At 43.5% G+C, this 20,416-nt stretch overlaps 1 protein-coding gene across 1 annotated transcript in view; it reads left to right on the forward strand.

The window, feature by feature from the left end:
* Nucleotides 1-20,416, forward strand: part of PGBD5 (piggyBac transposable element derived 5) — a 100,570-nt gene that overhangs the window by 45,287 nt on the left and 34,867 nt on the right. The window contains exons 2-3 of the mRNA XM_073338036.2: nt 2,231-2,658; nt 8,689-8,823. Coding sequence (XP_073194137.1) covers nt 2,231-2,658; nt 8,689-8,823 — 563 coding nt within the window. The remainder of the gene's footprint in view (nt 1-2,230; nt 2,659-8,688; nt 8,824-20,416) is intronic.

Below are 20,416 nucleotides of genomic sequence, written 5' to 3' on the forward strand. Positions count from 1 at the left end.
CTCTGGTTTGGGCGAGCAGGTATACAGAACTTTGATAGTAAGAAGAGAACTCCTCTGTAACAGGCTTTACGATGATAAAAGGAACAGCAACAACAGTTATAGTCTGGGCTACATAAATGTATCCATTATAACTCCTTGTTCTCAGTTACATCTGAAAAACGTGCACTATTTATGATAAAAGTTTCCACTTGCACTCTGCACGGTGGTTTTTTTTCCTGTTTTGGTAAAGTGTATAACAGTTCAGCTGCTTTTAAGTCTGCACTATTTTGCATACAATATAATCACTTACTAGAATATAAAATTCTACCTGTATTAGCTTTTTTCATAAAAGAAGTTCTCGCCCCCCCCCGGCATTTCCTGACTATTGATAGCTTAATTTTGCAACCTTAACATTCTGTGTGTCATTTTTGATGGAGTTAGAATATCCTAAAGGTTCTTCTTGTTTACTAGGCAATAACTAAATAGCTTGAGCTTAACAGAGACTGCAGCCGAAACAAGGTATGTAAAGCAAACACAATTTGATGCCAAGTTAGCCCGTGATCACTTTGTTATTGCCAAGTTAAGAGGAAGCCCTTAAGGAGAAATCCAGGGAGTACAAACCAGGCAGTCCAAAACCAAAAGAGGTTTTAATGAATCTTTCTGATACAAAGCCACAGGATTTCACACTTCTCTTCTTCAAGCCTTTGACATTCAAGCTGTATCAGGACCCAAGTAGTCACGTACTGCAAGGAAAACACTTTCCTGTTATTAACCAGAATTTCAAATGCTAATGTCTGCTCAAAAGTCATTAGAGGGACAGGAGCCTGTACACATGCTTAGGGTGTAGGAGACATGGTACTGAGTTAAGAACCTAAGGCTCATAACAGTAATCAGTATGCTTTCAAAAAAAGAAAAGGAGTATTTGTGGCACCTTAGAGACTAATTCAGTGTTCACTGTATTTTTTTTCCTGTTAGAATAAAATAAAGGCTTGAAAACTTCCATTTTCTCTGCAGTTCAGTCAAAAAACAAACTAAAGGGAGGAAGTGCAAGGTTTCTCCTTCGTTATGTGGGTGATGTGCTAAATAAGGAACATATCTCAACAAGAATCATATATAATGCAAGATAGAAAAGCTTGTCCATATGGTGTTTTAGTTTGTTCTACAAAGGCCTGATCTTGCTCTGATTGCAGTCAATGACAAAAATTCCATAGATTTCAGAGGGTACCGAATCAGATTCACAGATACCATGGCCTAGATACTGTGGTGATTTATGTAATGTTGCACCAATGTGTATGTAGTAACCAGCAAGGTGGTGGTAATAGCATCCAAGAGAGAACATGGAAAAAGACAGAGGGCTGATAATGGACAGCAAATTCGACAGGAGCTTGAAATGCAGTACAGGAGCAAAAAAAAGCCATTCAAGTTTTGACTGCAGGGGAATTATGTCACCTTGCATGGAGGCAAGAATCTCTCTCAATATGGCTGTCATGTGCCTGATCCTAGAATATTGCATTTGCGGTACCATCTTATTTAGAAGATAGACAAACTGGAGAGAATTCAGAGAGGAGCAATGACAACAATTAGGGGCTGGAAGGACTGATATATGGGAAAAGATGAAGACGGCTAAATATGTATAGCTTGGCTTCGAGACTAAGGCCATGTGTCCACTACGGGGACGATAGCAATATAACTAAGCTATGCCAGCATAACCCTGTAGCGTACACACAACTTTCGGTGATGGAAGGGGTTTTTCTGCGGTAGGGGCGCCACCTTCTCAAGCAATGGTAGCTAGGTCAACGGAAGCATTCTTCCATCGATCTCGCTGCATTTACACTGGGGGTTAGATTGGCATTGCTCAGGGGTCTAGCTATGTTGACCTAAATTTTAAGTGTAGACTAGGCCTAGGAGGGAATGTGACAGTCTATAACTAGCTGAAGGGCATAAATACTGAAGAGGGAGAGGAATTATTTAGAGTGATATATGGGGTGTAACTAGAAAAAATTATATGAAACTAAGGTTGAATATTAGGAAAAAATTTCTGACACAGATCGGTTATTCAGTGGGATAGTCTAACAAAGGAAGTGGCCCAAATCCCATCACTTGGGACTTTGTGTAGACTAGACACTGTACTGTAGGAAACTCTCCTGCAAGGGACTGGATGATCTAGTAGTTGTTAGTTATCAATCTAACTAACCACTATGATGAATAGTTCATCAAAAATGAGCTTGTTTTTTCCCCACTTTTGTTCTAGGTCCAACCCGTAAAATGCCCCAAACTGCCAGTGCCATGGACTTTTTTCAGCTCTTTGTCCCTGACAATGTACTAAAGAACATGGTGGTACAAACCAACATGTATGCCAAGAAGTACCAGGAGAGATTTGGCAAAGATGATGCCTGGATGGATGTCACTCTAACAGAAATGAAAGCCTTCCTAGGCTACATGATCTCAACAAGCATTCACCACTGCGAGTCCGTCCTCAGCATTTGGAGCAGTGGCTTCTACAGCAACAGGAGCATAGCGCTGATCATGACACAGCCGCGGTTTGAGAAAATCCTGAAGTACTTCCACATTGTGGCCTTCCGTTCCAGCCAGATGACACATGGCCTCTACAAAATTCAGCCTTTTCTGGACTCTCTGCAGTATGGCTTTGACTCTGCTTTTAGGCCTTCCCAAACCCAGGTAAGAGTTAACTTATTGGCAGTTGAAATCTTAGCTTACTACATACTCTAGGTTATTTACCAATGACCATTAATACCGAAACTGCAGAGTTACCTGTAGAGAGAGCTAGATATTACAGTATGAAGACACAATGCAGTGTGACTATGACTTAGTATAAGTGACACCTTTTAGCTCTGCGCATGTGCTCTCTTGAGCAAGAATCTGAGAGGCTTGCAACTCTCAAAACAGTAGAAGTTGCAGGTGCCCAGCCACTTAGGGTTTGGCTCTGTCTTTTGAGCCATGTCTCTTTGCCTTACTGATCAAAACATGTTTTCACTGTTGTTGGCCCCACAGCGATGGATCTTATTGCCTGCATGCCGACAAAAATGTCAACCAAGTTCTAACTGTGGACTCTTTATTATTGGTGCTGGTGTAGAAGGCAGATAGAACCCAGCTGGATTGTTAGATCCCAGGTTCAGGTTGCAGTTGGGGGGGAAACTTCAGGCTTGTAAACTGAGCAAGTTTAATATAAGACATTGAGAAACCAAACATGGAAACTTGTGCTATTATTGTTACCGTTACTTATCTGATTATTGCCACACAAGCTGATAAGTAACCAAATAAACCAAGATCAAGGAAATGTAACTTAAAATAGCCGCAACCTATATCATCCACTCTTCCATCCACAGCACAAAATGTTAAATATGGCAAACAGCTCTGTGGACGATTCTATTTCCCACCTTCAGGAGTTTAGGAAAATAATAAAACAAATGTAATTCAAAATGTTCTACTTGAAATACCTTTTAATCAAGGTCATGCTTTCAGCGTGCAAAGCTGATCTATTGTGGAGAGCAGCAAAAGGACATTCTTTCTTGTCTGTCTCCTGTGCTATAGTATTGCAAAAAGAGGAGTGTTTGCCCTCCTCTGGAGCATTGGGTATTGGCTATGATCAGAGACAAGATACCAGACTAGGTGGATGTGTGACCTGACCCAGTATGGCAAGTCTTATCTCAAATATTTTGCCATTGAAGTGTGGCAAAAAATAAATAGAGCTGAGTAGTAAATAACGGAAATTTGCCTGTTTCGTAGGAGAAGAGAGAGATACCAGCCAACCATTGTGGCTTTAAAATTCAGGACAGTGCAGCAACTCATGGTCCAGACATTAATCAGTTTGAGGTAGGAGCCACAAGACAGAACTCTTCATGTTAGGCCACACTGGCAAGGTGCTGTCTCTGATGCCAAGGCAAAACAGCAAATCAAACACAGAAAACATTCCAAGGACAGGACATCCCACCCATTGACTTCAGTGGGTGCAAAAATCAAGGGCTTAGAAGCTTGATCACTGTGTTTGTAAATGCTCAAAACGTTGGATTCCTGTGGGACATTTGAAAAGCACAAATCCCATTAGCGAGTAATGTGATTCCCACATATACTGCCCCCCCATACTAGGTCTGAAAACTTAATCAATAGAATCACCTGTTCCATGTTTGCGATGACTAAGTGTCTGAATCTCTGCACGCAGTCTGTATATTTGTGCTATGTTTTGTACGGAGACTCTTTTCTCTCTCTCTCTCTCTTTTTTTTTTTTTTATTAAGGTAACAGCCATTCTTCGCTCCCATTTCCCCCACCCCTAGGCTCCCTTGTCAACGTGTGTGTTGATTTTATAAAGCACCCTTCAGCCGTATCAAGCTGAACATCAAACATCACAACATTGCATCAAAAAAATTAGACATGAGAAAGAGGTTTTAAGTCTGTTCTTAAAAATAATAAGACAATCACAAGAATAAGTATCATACTGAAGTACAATCCAGACCTGATCCTGCAAGGGGCTGAGTGCTCTAGCTCTCTGTGGAGTCAACAGGAATTGTATACCCAACATCCTGAGGGACTGGGGCTCCACCAGCTTGAAGCAAGAGGGGGGAAAAAAGCCCTCTAACTGGGAATTGCCCAGGGTGCAGATGGTATAATAAGGTTAAGTATCAGATCCAGAATTAAAGGCCAAGCGAAAACATAAATACTAATCCTGTTGAACAGATACAAGGGGAAATGGCAAGAAAGAGCTCATTCTGATAGGCTGTTGGATGTGTCCTGTTTTTTAGCTATGGCAATTATGTTGTGGAAAACCCCCCATTTTTCTCTGACCCAGGGATTTTTGGAGAACTTTGGGGGGTGCTATTTTGTGTGTAGAGGTTTCTATTCTGTCACTTGTTTCTGGATAGTTTGAGTTAACATTTCCTAAGGCAGCCAAGGTAATTGTGTGTCCACCAATATGTTTTTACTGGCTGGATTTAAAAAAAAAACAAAAAACAAAAACAAAAACAAAAAAAGGTTTTGGTACCCAAGCTGCAGCCTTCTTATCTATCTGGATTTATAGTATCCTCAAATCTTGTGGTCCCCAAATCAGGGGTTTTGGCACAGGCCCATCTCCTGTCAGTTCTCTCCCCCCACCCGTGCCTCCCCAACAGTTGTGTATTCTTGCCTTTCAATTCCTTTCTGTTATCCTGATTGGATGGTTTGTGTAATCAATGCTAAGGTTGTGGTGCTTGTCACTTTCTTGTTGCTAGTCCACAGGAGGTTTGTGAGTCTGGTATAGCCTTGGAGTTATGAAGCCTGAGTTCTTTAGCTCTGGCAGTAAAGGCTCATGCTTGAGGTCCTGCCTTCAGTTCCTGCTGATGATAACCTACCCAGGGACATCATATTACAGGTGTTATTGGGGCAGCTTACCATTTTTCAGAGACACAAATTCCTGTCTCCTATCCCAAAATCCACATCATATATTTTTAAATGAATGCTAAACTTTTGCATGCTCTCTTTTGAGGTGCATATGCTACAGAAGACATCACACTTGGGGATTTTGTGAACTCCTTTTGTACAAGGGGATGGAAAGCTAATATCCAAAGTTGAAGAATGAGGTAAACAGAGCATGGTACTGTGGCAGGAGTAGTCAACAGGTGGACTGTGGGCCAAATCTAGACCCCCAAATGCTTTTGAACATGCATAGAAGTCTTATTTACTTATTATTGTTATTGTTTTTTGTATTCTTCTCTCTGGAGTCTGGACTTTGACAAGAAATTTGGACCTTGACAAAAACTAGTGGATTACCCCTATATTATGGTATGTTTAGCATATGATAATGCAAACAGAAATGTACATAGAGGAAATAAGACCGCCTGCGCCAGGTTGGGAAGTTATTGAAAGTACAGAACCAATTAACAGAGAGCCAGATCCTGTTGTCACTCCATTAGCTTCAATTACACAGATTTTAAAGCAGCTGAGAATCTGGATCACATTGTTTAGAACAGGAGAATTTCCCTAGTATCCCATCCCTCCCCAACAAACGCATGTAAAGAAATCACTGTCTTTACCTGAAAAAGCCAGCGGGAAGGGGGTTTTGAGGCTCAACTACTGGGGACTGTGCTTCATCTGTTGCCACTTGGGTACTATTTGCTTTACTGAAGATTGTATCAGGTTGGAAGCTTGATGGCAGAAGGATGTTCTGATAAGAGTTCTAAGAGAATGTATTCTAACAAATCCATGGGTGCCTAGGCCTGCAGCATTTGTTGCTATGTCACATACCATGGTCCTCAGAATTTTCTGGTGACAACAGGGTCAGATCTCCAAAGCCTCTGCTCCACAGGCACAGAGGCTTACCTGGCCACTTTCTCTACAAGGATATCTGTGTTAGCTGTTACCAGTATAGGACCTGGGGTGCTGTTATGCAGTGCAGATTCCGTCCAGTAGAGGATGTATGTCTACATTGTACACCCCCCCACCCACACACTGAAGTACTAAACAATAGCCAGTTTAAGAAACTAGAGAAAGGGAAATAAATAACTGACCAACCCCCTTTTTGTTGTTTTTTCCTTTTTTAGGAAGGCTTATGATTGAATATAGATTTGTACCAGATGTTTAAGTGAGAGATGTTGGGCAAGTCACAACCGCTCTGTACCTCAGTTTCCCCATTTGCAAAATACATATAAATATCCACCCCAAGGGAGTGTTGAGAGAATTAATATTTGCAGTGTGCTTGCACATTTGTAGCAACTTTTCATTTGAGGATCTCAAAGCGTTGTGCAAACTTAAATTATAAGTTATTTGACTCGATCCTAAAGGAAGAAGGTTCAGTCGTTTTGGGGATAACTGGCACTAGGTGGGCTGGCAACTGCAGCTTCCCCAACAGCCAGGAGAATTTGCATGCCTCCTCACATCTTCATCTATATTTCTGTGGGTAAACTGTACATTTTGCAAGAGTGCTTTCAGATGGTGCCGTGAATGTTTTATGAGCCATTAAAACCTGGAGTGTGTCTAAATGAAGGCATGCAGCAGCCACGGGACTGAGAACATCTCTCTCTCTCTTCTGGATTGAAGGAATGATGTCTTAACTTCAATATTTGAGAGACAAATGGCTACCTGTGAGGTGGCTTTACCCAGGGGTGTGCCACATCTCCACACGCACCGCATGTTTAATGCAGGAGTGGAATTGCAAGAAAGTGCCCTGATTTTTTTTTATAATTAGACGCATACAGATGAATACACCTGTTAAATTGAAGTTTATTTTGTGTGCACATACAATTCAAAATATATATATAAGACCCACACAGTTGATAATTGGTTTTATTTATTTTTTATCATCAGGAAAGGGAGATATGGAGTGGTTATAGAGTTCCTGATCCTCCACAGGTACCAGAGGGGACCAGGATGTATTCCAGGGTGTGCTTAATAAAAGAGGGACTTCCCAGTCATGGATTTCTATAGTTACTGCTTACGGCATGGTTCTTTACGTTTATGTCCTCACACTACACAACTGTGCATACCCACAGTGGCGGCCCACAAGGCAATAGGAGTGATAGGAACACTCCTCTGTAAGTAACTCCTGGAACACTAAAGGAACTCCACCTTTGTAAAGAATTCCACACAAAAATATTATGTTAAAAGAATATTAAGATTGCCGAGTCAAACATTTGAGGTAGGAAGCGCTGGAATTAAGGTTGACTGTCAGGGCTGTTCCACCTTTCTCTGAGGCCTCCAGGACTAGCCACTGTCAGATAGATCAGTTATCTTGTTCCAGTATGGAAATGTCTATGGTCTTATTTAATAGAAGCCATTTTGCAACCAGTACAAATCTTTGAAATGTGTATTGTGTCCCACCTTTCATGTCTTCTTTTCCAGTCAGCATGACTATTGTGCCTTCGGTTTTATGGCATTACCACATCCCAGCACGCGCAGAATGCTGCTGCTGCTGTTATTCACACACACTTAAAGAAGCACAAACTATATAATCCACATCCTCAGATAGTTCTGCTGGCTCCCCATTCATACTATATTGCTGGTACAAAATTGCCCCATTTTTAAACACTCCATGGACTTGCTCCAGTCTGCATCATAGAACTTACCTCTTTATATTCCTGTCCCTGCTCTCTCAGCTCATCTAGCCCAGCTTCCTGTGTGTCCTTTCACAGAATCTCACTGCTGCTGGTGCAAGAGCCTTCTCCTCTGCAGCTCCTGGAATCAGGAACAAAATTCCTTCATCTCCATCTCACCTCAAGTAGCCTCAGAAAGCATCTTTATCTCCCTTGAGTACCTCTTTAATTTCTGTCCCCCTCTGCTGTTTGTTATTCCTTGCTCAATAACTATGTCATGTAAATCTGCAAAATACAATAGGATATAATTGGCACGAAAAACACTCTGCAAAATAAAATAACGTTTTTTTATGAATAAGCATGTGTTTGAAGTTGTCATGGGATAGTTTCACATTATAAATCACCTGGAGAGGCATATAACATTGTGACGAGGAAGACATGAATGCAGTCCAATGTCAACATTGGGGACAATTAAAAGTAGGGTGGATAGACTCCTAAGCACTTCACTTCTTTCACATGGTCCTCCATGCTCAAGAGAGCATTTTGGCTTGTGGTGATGGGCCATGGTGCTTCTGCTAGATGAGAGAACTGAGCAAAAGTGCAATCATGACATAGAGAGATAGCGTTGCCTCAGGAAACTTTACTTTGTTTAGAACTAACAGTACTTTAATGAACTTATTTTGATCATAGGTGCTACATGAACCGCTGATCGATGAGGACCCAGTTTTCATTGCCACATGCACAGAGCGGGAGCTACGCAAAAGGAAAAAGCGGAAATTCAGCCTGTGGGTTCGGCAGTGCTCATCTACTGGTTTCATCTGTCAGGTAGATTGGTCTCAGTGCAATTTCTAGCAGACAGGTGTGTGCACAAGACTCATCAGAATTGCCAGCTTTGCTGGCAGTCTCAGCAGAGGCTGAGAATTAAATGGGCTCTGGAGACTGAACCAGACCTCTCTGACCCCTGCAGATGGTACCTCCAGATGGATTAGTACGGTTTCTAATACCGTTTCTAGTACCATCAAAGGAAGCTTGTACTGCCACTGCCCATGCTATACCTGTTCTGTGGCTAAATAGAGGGTTTCTGTTTCTGGAGCTATCCAACTGGCTACCAGCCTTAAATGCATTATAATAATTTAAAAAAAAATAAAGCCAAGCCAAAGCAATAGGGAATCTCACCATCCCAAAGATATGAGGGATCTCTCCTGTTCTTTAATTGAATAATTTTTTTCTCCAAGCATAATACTGCATATATCAGACAGTTCAAGTTGTATCCATATATGCAATAGAATTAGTCAAGGTGTAGCATCCTGATGGCCTGCATTCTGTGGCCAGTATATTAGGTTCCCCCTCCTAGCCCTCCAAGAAAGAAAATCTGACATTACCTGAAGATGACGATATAAGAGCTTGAATGTAAGTAAATTAAGTCTTCTGGTTGGGTATGTTTTACAAAACATTTTGAGCTAGATTTTTCGGCAGAGCCACTTATTTTGGTGCCTAGATGATGGGGGAATGGCCCCAATTGTGAGTGCTGAGCACTTTTGAAAACTCTGGCCCACGTCACCAATGGTGTACGCTATATGGATAGCTCTCCAAGAAAGAATTTTATTCTATAAGAGAGGTTAGCTGGAAATAAAGGTCTGCATTTTCAATGGTGCAATAGCCTGACAAAGGAATGGGGAGAAAACTAGAATCATATACTTCCCCCTGTCAGCTTTGTCAGCAGCAGCTTTCTCTGTCCCAGCAGCCCCAGGCAAGGGCTCCCTGTCCCATCCAACCACCCACCCCCGTTGCCCTGATTGGCATGGCTGAAAGGTGGCCAAGCTCCGAAGGCAGGGCTGGGGAGAGACCGGGTGGCAGAGAAGCTGCGAGTGGGGGGACTCAAGTAGGGGAAATGTGTATGTGTGAGAGCAGATGGGGGGGTTGCCTCTTGCCTGTGTTCCCAGGCTCTGAGAGGCCCCACAGAGGGGGGAGAGAGAGAGAGAGAGAGGGAACGGCCCTTCACACATGGAACTACAACTCCCATGATGCTCCTGTACCATGTCTGCAGCTGCGTGGTTCCTTGCCTGGGGCTGCTAACATTGTGTAGCAACCTTGGAAGTTTCCACTCACTGGCTTTTGGAAGGCAACATGCAGTACAGCAGTAGTGTACTTAGTCTCCAAGGAGACCTCTCCTTCTCGTACATGCAGGGTATTATTGAAGGACAATAGGGACAGAGACAGAAGAATAAAGTTCACAGATCTATCCAAAAAACCTGACAAGACAGCAGCCATGCCACAGATTTCAGATACGCTGAGCTGTAATTAGATTTTATCCCACAGGCTTCTCCATTAATGCGCTCTTTAAATGGATGAGTCAGTGGAAGCAGAGGACACTCGGCACCTCACAGGATCAGACCCAGATGCTCTCTCACAATTATGAAGTTGACACTCATGCCTGACTTGCATCCAAACAACCACCAGCAGCTCCTTAATGGCCCTTTCCATTATGTGAATAGGTGAGAGCGAACACTGAGAAGCATGAACATTCATTCCAAAATAGAAAACGTACAGGATTTTGCCAATTACAGTATCAACTACAGACTTTAAGTACCAAGATCAGCACTATCACCCCGCTCTCCGACACAGTCACAGAGGCCTTGCAGAAGCCAAACACTTACTTGGTGACTGCCTGCTGTTCTGTGAAGGAGTAAAACAGTATTTTTCTTAATGTACCAAAAAAAAGGTTTTTAGCTGAGTTTCATATAAAGACATCATAGATCCAGATAAGAGGAAAGTTCTATGTCTCCCTCCCTCCACATCACCACGCCCATCCTGCAAGTCTGCCAACATAAAAGCATGTTGATAGATAATGGGTGACCAAGCTTCCTCTTGTGTGTTCTCAAAAAAGAAGCTCCCATATGCAGGCAAATGCAGCACAAAATGCTGTAACACCAAGGGGCCAAATTCCACTCTGACCCATACATGTACAATGATCTCAGTGGGAACAATGGTCACTTGCTTGTGGGCAGAATTTGGCACTATACATATTGTATACAGGAAATTTAATGACAGGTTTCAGAGTAGCAGCTGTGTTAGTCTGTAGCCGCAAAAAGAAAAGGAGCACTTGTGGCACCTTAGAGACTAAAACAGTCTCTAAGGTGCCACAAGTACTCCTTTTCTTTTTGAGAAAATTTAATGTAATTCAACTAATTGGGCCCCTGTAAGCAGAAGAGGACCGAGCTACAAACAGGTCAACTTGCTTACATTTGTTTTTTGAAGTTATTCACTGAATCATTTCTGTGAACAATTCTTGGTGTGTAGCTCACCGATAAGTTTGTTGCTAGCATTCAGTATTTTAAATTTGAGCTGTTCAGAATGATCATGTGGTTTTGGTCTGCTCCCTGACTGGATGAGCAGAACTCTGAATCAGATTTTAATGTAAACAAATATTCATATTTACAGGTTCTACATTCATTCTCTATGAATATTCTATAATATGCTTTCATAGTTTGCTGTCAGGGTAATATTCCTGCCAGCAAACTAATTCATTAGAAACTTAATGGAACATAAAAAGGTGCTTAAAGACACTCAAAGCACATTCATTTATGTTACAGTATTGGCCCAGCTCTCTCTCCTGTGCTATGAATAACTTGATTCCAGAGTTGGCAATTCAGGTCCTTGCTTTCAGATGAATTTCCATTTTGTACCACATGTCTGCCTCAGAACTTCCTAAGCAAAGCACCACCTCTCAGTTACTAATGTCTTTCTCGTGTAGCTCAGCCATTCAGCTAAAACAAGTAAGAATATGAGCTAAGCATAGGCAAACCCACTTTGGACAAAAGAACTCAAAGCTTTCTGGAGGTTTAAAATTTCTCTCTCATTTTCTACTTCCCTATCCCCATTTTTCATTCCATGTTATGAATATTATATATCGAGTGCTAAAAGCAATGTTTAGTGCGCTTGTATTTTCTTCCATTAGAGTTGCTGTACTGGGAAAAGAGCTACTCTTTGCTTTAACCATGCAGTGGCCAGACAGAATTGCAACCACAGCACAGCCTCCAATCTGATGATCCTTTTAACATTCTCCCATCATTAGTATCAATACATTTAGCCTATTTAGGTAAGTGAGGCAGAACAGTTCTGTTCTTTGCAAAATTAACTCATTTGATAGCTAGCTGCAAAGAAAAGGAGTACTTGTGTCACCTTAGAGACTAACAGATTTATTAGAGCATAAACTTTCGTGAGCTACAGCTCACTTCGGAAAGTTGGGTCTTTCGGTTAAAGTGTGGGAGACAGGAGCTTTGGGTTTATGCTGTCACTTTAAGGCAAAGAGTTTAAGTGAGATGCCTAGTTTCTCCATCTGTAAAACCAGGATTACATCGTTACATCAATGAAGTCACACAAATGAGGGTCATTCTTGTCCGTTGCCAGCTTGTGCAGGTCAAGGAGTGACTGGTTCACATTCTTTTCCAGGTGCAAGGCACACTCCATTGCTGTCAACCCATTCTCCCAATCATCACAATCTGGTTTCTTGATGTCCTGCAAAAAGATGTACTGCATTCCAGGGCAACTTCCTTCAGGATAACTGAAGTCCTACATTGCAGGTTCTTCTGCACCAAAAGCTAAAACTACAGGAGAATCTATCAGCCATACACGGCTGATGAGACAGAGCTAAGTAGTTCAGATTGGTGCGTGCACACACTAGTTAGTTTCTTACATTGTTGGACTTTTCCCTCACAGTTGCTGCAGATAAATGAATGTTTGTAAAGTGCATGGAGCGCGCAGGTGGAAAGCACTTGAAGTGTGAATTATTAGCAGCACTACTACAGGCATTGCAGATTGGATTTGCCTCCTCTAGGGAATGCCAAATTTACAGAAGGAACACTGAAGTTGGGTTTGAACTTGGGCCTGCTGTCTGTCCTACAAGCAGAGCCAGCAGGCTGTTTTTCCAATATATTTCCCGATGTATTTATTGCTGTTGAGGTGCTTTTTAAGCCAAGACTTTAAGTGCAGTTTTCTGGCTACAGTCCTGTGGTGGAAGGGTTTTCTTCTTCTTTCTGAGAGCATTTGCTGACACTGTTTAAATCAAAACCCTAGACGTGCCTTTTGATTTCACTCTCTCTTGATTTCTCCCTCACCAACACTCTGGAATGCTTTACTTAACAGATCTGTGTAAATGTAAGTGATTAATAGGTCACTTAATAGTGCTAACTACACCCCCATCTGCTCACTGCAGACTGTTGGCACTACCAGAGCTGTCACTAGGCATTTTAGCACCTTGGGCAAGTGGAGCAAGCATATTTGTGCCCTCTATGGGGTTTTTTAGATAATGAGTTAGAATATTAGAGTAATGATAATGCATTTATTTTTGCATATCAGTACAGTATATAGACAATAAAAGCTACAATATGATACTTTTAGTTGCCACATTACTTTTCACACAGTCGTTTAACATCCCTATAGTATCCTCTGACACCTAAGTGTGGAGACAGAGGAACATATATTGCTGCCCCAAACGACCTTTGGTCCTGTTCACCCCAGCATGGCCACTAGGGTGATTGTGGGCCAAGCTCAAGTACCCGGTACTTAGTTGGAACTACCAACTGTCTCGGAGGATGCCATTCTTCCTGGTGTCCACCAGAAAGAGTTTCCTTGTATAAAAGTCCTCTTTCTACAACAAGCCTGGATCAATTAGAAGAGCTGAGAGGCGGTGGGTTGTTCCGGGCTGCCGTCCAAGCTCTCTGGAGGCTTTCATCTGCTTCCTATTCGGTCTGGAACTGTTCCCTTGATGCTGGAGACATCAGTTCCTCACTGGATTGTGGACCTAGGCTTGGTTCCTCTTGAAGCGATGTAGGGGATGGGGCTGTTTCCGATGACTGTGAACCACTCTCCGCTGGTGCACTTCGTTGGGGTTCAGGCTCCGGCTGAGCCTCTTGTGTAGGGTTATCGGCTGCTGCCTGTTCCGGGACTGGCTCTATCTGGGTCTCTGGGACTGGATCCATTACTGCCGTTGCAGACGTTGGCATGGGGTCTGGGTCCATCACCTCTGACCGGGTCCTGGTAGAAGTTTCCGGAACAGAGCTAGGCAGGACGGCTTGCTTAGCCTGGCTGTGGGTGACCATTCCCACCCTCTTGGCTAGCTTCACGTGATTGGCCAAGTCTTCCCCCAACAGCATGGGGATGGAATAGTCATCATAGACTGCAAAAGTCCACGTTCCTGACTAGTCCTTGTACTGGACAGGCAACTTGGCTGTAGGCAAATTGAAAGAGTTGGACTTGAAGGGTTGAATTGTCACTTGGATCTCTGGGTCGATTAAATTGGGGTCCACTAAGGAAGCATGGATAGCCAACACTTGTGCTCCGGTGTCCCTCTATGCGGTGACCTTCTTCCCGCCCACACTCACAGGTTCCCTCCGCTCTGAGAGTATCTGGGAGGTATCTGGGCCTGAGGACCTCTGGTGTGATTCCGGTGCAATGAACTAATCTGTTGGGGTTCTTGGGGCAGTTGGCCTTCACATGCCCCGGCTCGTTACATTTAAAACATCGTCCAGCTGACGGGTCACTGGGATGAGGTGGGTTGCTGGAGAATGGCGTGGCAGGACAATAAAGTGTCTGGAGTATTTCTTGGTGTGTAGTTGGGGCCTTGGGCTGCCCCTGGTAGTAGGGTGTGGTCTGAGGGTGTCCCTTCTGGTATCTGCTCCAACTGCGTCCAGGGTTGTTCCACTCTCCTCCCTCCACCCGTTTTGTTCTGGCTTGCCCCGCCTCTCTGGCAGTCTGGGACTGCTCATATCGATCAGCATAAGAAGCAAGACTTTCTGCTGAGACCATTTCCTTATCCCATAAACACTGTTTCATTTCCTCCTTGGACATATTCAGGAATTGCTCCTGAGCTATCAACTCACACATTCTGTCAAAGCTAGTGACACCCCTTCCTTGGACCCATTTATCTAACAGATCCTTCATCTGGTATAGATAAGCCACATTACTTAGTCCAGGCCCTCTCTTAAGGGTTCGAAATTTTATTCTGTATGTTTCAGATGTAATTTGAAATTGCTTTAAAACCAAATCCTTGAACTTATTATAGTCAGAAGCCTCATCAATAGGCATCTTATTGAACATGTCCAGAGCTCTTCCAGTTGATTTTGCGACTAATGTGGTCATCTTGTGAGCTTCAGGAATTTTATGGAGAGTGCACAGTCTCTCAAAGGTGAGAAAATATTCAGCAATATCACTGGATTCATCATACTGTGGACATAGTCGCTCCCATTTGTGGATTGTTGGGGAAGGAGCGTTAGGGTTATCCAGTAGATTTCGCTCAGCCCTTACCTTCTTCAACTCCAGTTCATGCTTCCTCTCTTTTTCCCTTGCCTCCATTTCTTTTTCCTTTGCCTCCATAGCTCTCCTGTGGGCAGCCTCTTGGGTTTTTTTTTCTGTCTCTCTCGCTGCCTCCAGTTCTCTCCTGTGGGCAGCCTCTTTGGCTGTTCCTGCCTTGGGCTCTGTCAAGTTTACCTCTCTGTTTTTAACTAACTTTACACCCGAGAGTTAGAAATCAAACAAAAAAACTTGGCTTGTCAAAATATATATAGAGAGAGAGAGTGTGCTGTAACTGGATACCTATGTTCTCTGATAGTGATTGTCAGCCTACAGAAATATCCTTAAAAAAAACCTAACACCTTTGTCTCCAGGCAAATAGACAGAAAACCCCTTTAGTTGCTTTTTGTAGGTAAAAAACAGCAACTTCAGGTCTGTGAAGACTTGTGAATTTCCCTGCAGGAGGTTAACTACCCTGCCTTTAGGCAGAGAAAACTCCAGCTCACAAAAGACAATTCCCTTTTGTCTCTGCTCTCGCCCCCAAGCAGAGACAAAAAAAACCCTCTAACTGCTTTCAGCTTAAAACCTGCTTTCCAGCAGCCCAAAGGAAAAAAAAATTCCTTTTAAAATCTGTGCTTCTGGTTCAAAAAATCTCAAAAATGATTTCAAGTTAATCCCACCGCTCTGCCACCATGTCAAGGTTCCTTCCCCACTTTGAACTCTAGGGTACAGATGTGGGGACCTGCATAAAACCTCCCCTAAGCTTATTTTTACCAGCTTAGGTTAAAACTTCCCCAAGGTACAAACTATTTTACCTTTTGCTCTTGGACTTTATTGCTGCCACCAGCAAGCGTCTAACAAATATATAACAGGGAAAGAGCCCACTTGGAAACATCTACCCCCCCAAAAAAATCCTCCCAAACCCTACACCCCCTTTCCTGGGGAAGGCTTGATAAAAATCCTCACCAATTTGCATAGGTGAGCACATACCCAAACCCTTGGATCTTAAGAACAATGAAAAAGCAATCAGGTTCTTAAAAGAAGAATTTTAATTGAAGAAAAAGTAAAAGAATCACCTCTGTAAAATCAGGATGGTAAATACCTTACAGGGTAATCAGATTCAAAACATAGAGAATCCCTCTAGGCAAAACCTTAAGACATAAAAACAGGACTATCCATTCCATTCAGCACAACTTATTTTATCAGCCATTTAAACAAAACAGAATCTAACGCTTATCTAACTGGATTGCTTATTAGCCCTTTACAGGAGTTATAACCGGCATTCCTGCTCTGGTCCGGGCAAAAAAAAAAAAAAAAAAAATCCACACAGACAGAGAGAACCCTTTGTTCCCCCCCCCCTCCAGCTTTGAAAGTATCTTGTCTCCTCATTGGTCATTTTGGTCAGGTGCCAGCGAGGTTATCTTTAGCTTCTTAACCCTTTACAGGTGAAAGGGTTTTTCCTCCGGCCAGGAGGGATTTAAAAGTGGTTAGCCTTCCCTTTATATTTATGACAGCTGTGGTGATCGTGAAATCAGATTATGCTGTACTTCAGCATGAGAGAGTGCCAATGCCAGGGTTACAGTGATTGGATGGACATATCACTGAGGTGATGGCCCCAATCCGTAAAGCATGCCAGGAACAGACTAGCTGGGTCACAGCCCAGAATGCGAAAAACACAGGTCACAGTAGACATGCTAAAATAACGAGGAGTCCTTGTGGCACCTTAGAAACCAACAAATTTATTTGGGCTTAAGCTTTCATGGGTTAGAACCCACTTCATCAGATGCATGCTTCGCCAGTGCATATCTCACCAGCAGCCCCAATCCAGATCTGCAGCTAATGCAGATTTCCCTATTGCTCTCTTCACCTGTACAGTAAATGGCTTGTATTATTGTCTGTTTGGACACAACTGAAAATTGTCCCTAGCCCAAAATTAGAGACCTTTAAAAAGAAAAGCCCAGTTGTGCTAGGCATCCAGGGCCAGTGTGCCATGAAGGTGTCAGTTCCCCAATGTGTGAGTGCACCTGGCTGGCCAGTTATTGGAGCATTATAACGATGGATCAGAGGGAGGTTCCTTATTCTGCTCTCTCTAACAAAGATTGACTGAGGCTGGGGCAGCAACAAGTAAGGGTAGGTCAGAGAAACAGGAAAACGCAGCTAAAGCAGGGAGCAGGACCTGTTTTATCCCTACTGACTATTGACTAAAAAGGCATGTTTTACTTGTGCAACGTTTACTTCTTTGTTTCTACTGTGGCTTCCCCTAGCTGTAAATTGCAAGCAACCCAGGAATTCTTAATTTTTCCTCTCCGAACACTTCCTCCTAAGCATGGAAGCCATTCTGTCTCCTCCCCCCAGCTCTGCATTTTTGTGAACAGGACGGGTGGCTCATCCCATTGGGCTAACCGTTACCCTCTCTGCCACCATGTGGCAGCACCTCAACCCTGGCCTGAACCCCGGCTCCAACCCAAAATTTTGCTCCTCAGTCCCTCGCCTGTCCCTGCCTCCTGCTGTTTGACACCCCCCCAACCACCCCCGGCCCAGTCAGTTTCCACCCCCTGGTCAGACCCTGCCCATTTTCCCCCTAGTTTGCCTCCCTTTAACTTTAATTCTCAGCAAGGGCAGCAGCTTTAGTAGATGTTACTGAGCAATGAGCATGCTCAATAGGAGCCAAGCTGGCACTCAGCATCCTGCCTGCCTGCCTGCCATCCCACCAGGGTCTTAGTGCTGAGGAACCTGCTCTGGTTGTGATCACTTGCCCCACGATCCAGCAGGGAGGGAAGCCCTGAGCACCCTGGGCTCTGGCCCGACACCACTGGACCTGATCCTGCAAGGGTGGGGGCTGACACCACTGGGCCTTTGATCCTGTGTGCTGCCCCATTTTTACATCCCCAGTGGCTCTGTATCCTGGGCGGCTGCCCCGCTCAGGCCACCCTTGTTGCAGCCCTGCTACTAAAGGATTCAAAACAGATCTGTCGAAGCTTTTCATCATGCTAGGACACTTCAGGCTCTGTCATTCCTTTTGCTAGATGTCTCAAAGGGGATGACCAAGTACAAATGCCAGCTGAACTTGGTCAGTAACTACTTAAAGGAGGGGAGGGGGAAAAGTTATTAATAAGTAACATTTAGCTCTCATATAGCACTTTTTTCTGTAGATCTCTAAGTGCTTTACCAATGCAGACAAATGTTTTTATTATCCCCATTTTACAGATGGGGAAACTGAGGCACTGAAGTTAAGTGGCTTGCTCAAGATCATACAGTGAGTCAGAGGCAGGATGAGGGCCAGAAGCCAGGTCTTCCTATGCCCAGGCTTGTGTTTTATTCACTGGATCATGCTGCCTCTCCAGGTCAGCATACGCCTTCCTCTCTCCACTGAAACCTCTCCATACAACCAGCACGTGTTCGGGGGACCATGAAGAGAGAGAGAGTGTGTGTGTGTGTGAGAGAAGGGGGCAGGGATAGACTTGGGAAACAGCCACTGTTGACAGTTGCAGTGTCTCTTGTAGAAGCTATTGCTGAGCCAGGCTTCCATACGTACCTGTAGAGTCCTGCTCTGTACTCTCACGGGGGCGGGGTGTGGGGATGCATACTGGGAGCTAGTGAACAGCCCATGCCAGTCATAATCTTGTCTCCTCTTCATTACTTCTTCCATTGCTCTTTTCAGGTGTCATGTATTTCATCTGAGAATTGTACCCTGGGGTGTTTCAATTCTGTACAAACGTGGAATTTGCAGCTTCACAGTAGCTTTACATTTGCCATCAGAGCTTTGTATATCAACAGAATCACTTATATTTAGCTTCTAGGGAACTTTACAGATCTGTCATAATGTAGCTTTTTGTCCTGGCTGTATATTTTTGCTCCCCAACTTCTAGTGAGACCCTGTGTATCCTTCGCATGAATGATTTTCCACAAGGTAAAATCATCAGCACAGGTGCTGGGGAACATTATTGGCCTAGTGCTAATGTCTATTCCAAGACCCTAAAGCCGTGGTGGTGGCGGCGGCATCTCATCTCTCACGGTCTTTCTTTCCCCAGTAGCCTTTTAACAGTCTGCATTGTTTTCTCAGCCAAACATAGTTGCTTGGGAATTTTTGAGGCCTGGTCTACTTGGAAAAAGTTGTTGACTTAGCTACGTCACTGAGGGGTGGGAAAAATCCACAGACGAATTCTTCCTTCGACTGAGTTACCCCTGCTTGGCGGGGGGGGGGGGGGGCTAGATTACCTAGCCAAAGGGAGAACCCCTCCCATCAGCATAGGTAGTAGGTCACTGTAGTGCTTCAATGTGGACATCTGAAGCTGTGCTTCTCTAGCATTTCAAATGTAGACAAGCCCCTGGTGACAATCAGGTGACTGAATTCCCATTCTCTTGCCACCATGTGAAATGCCTCTCAAACTGTAATGTGTTTTCCAATAAACCTCTCATCAGGTGAGCCCAGCATTTCCAGAATGTGGTTGGGGTTTTTTTTTGGAGGTGGCAGGGGAAGGGGCTATTGGTTTTTGTACTAGATCAGCATATTGCTCTGGCATCCGAGGGCTATCCTATTCCACAATATGCTGATTAATAGTCTGTTCTGAGTCCATATGCACTCAAGTTCTATGGGATTAAGTGTTTTCCCTGAGTTTGCCATGAGCCATCTGTTTTTTTTTCCAGACTTTGTTGGTTTCCCATTTCATTTCACTCACTGGCAGAATGTTCACTAGCACAACAGTGTGTTTCATTTTCATTAATGGCCATCTGAAATTTCACTGATTCTAGATATATATAAGTCATTTAGTCCCTTGTGTTGGTTCTGTATTTGAGCTCCCATTTTTAACTGCTTATCATGGGAGAAATGAGTCTGAGAAAACGTCAAAGATTAAGAGAGAAAAAATTGTTTACCTCTAGCCCAGAGTCGTTCAACCCAGATGGGTTTCCTTTCTACATTACTAACCTACTATTACTATTAATTATTTGTATTGGAGTGCTCCACTGTGTTAGGATAAGAGACAATTCTTGCCCTGAGGAGCTTACACTCTAAGTAGACAAAACAAAAAACAAGCACAGAGGTGAAGTGACTTGCCTAAAATCATGCAGCAGGTCAATAGCAGAGTTACAACTAGAACACACCTCTCCTGCGTCTAGTGCCTCACTC

Source organism: Lepidochelys kempii, chromosome 3 (assembly GCF_965140285.1).
Source record: "Lepidochelys kempii isolate rLepKem1 chromosome 3, rLepKem1.hap1, whole genome shotgun sequence".
Lineage (NCBI taxonomy): Eukaryota > Metazoa > Chordata > Testudines > Cheloniidae > Lepidochelys > Lepidochelys kempii.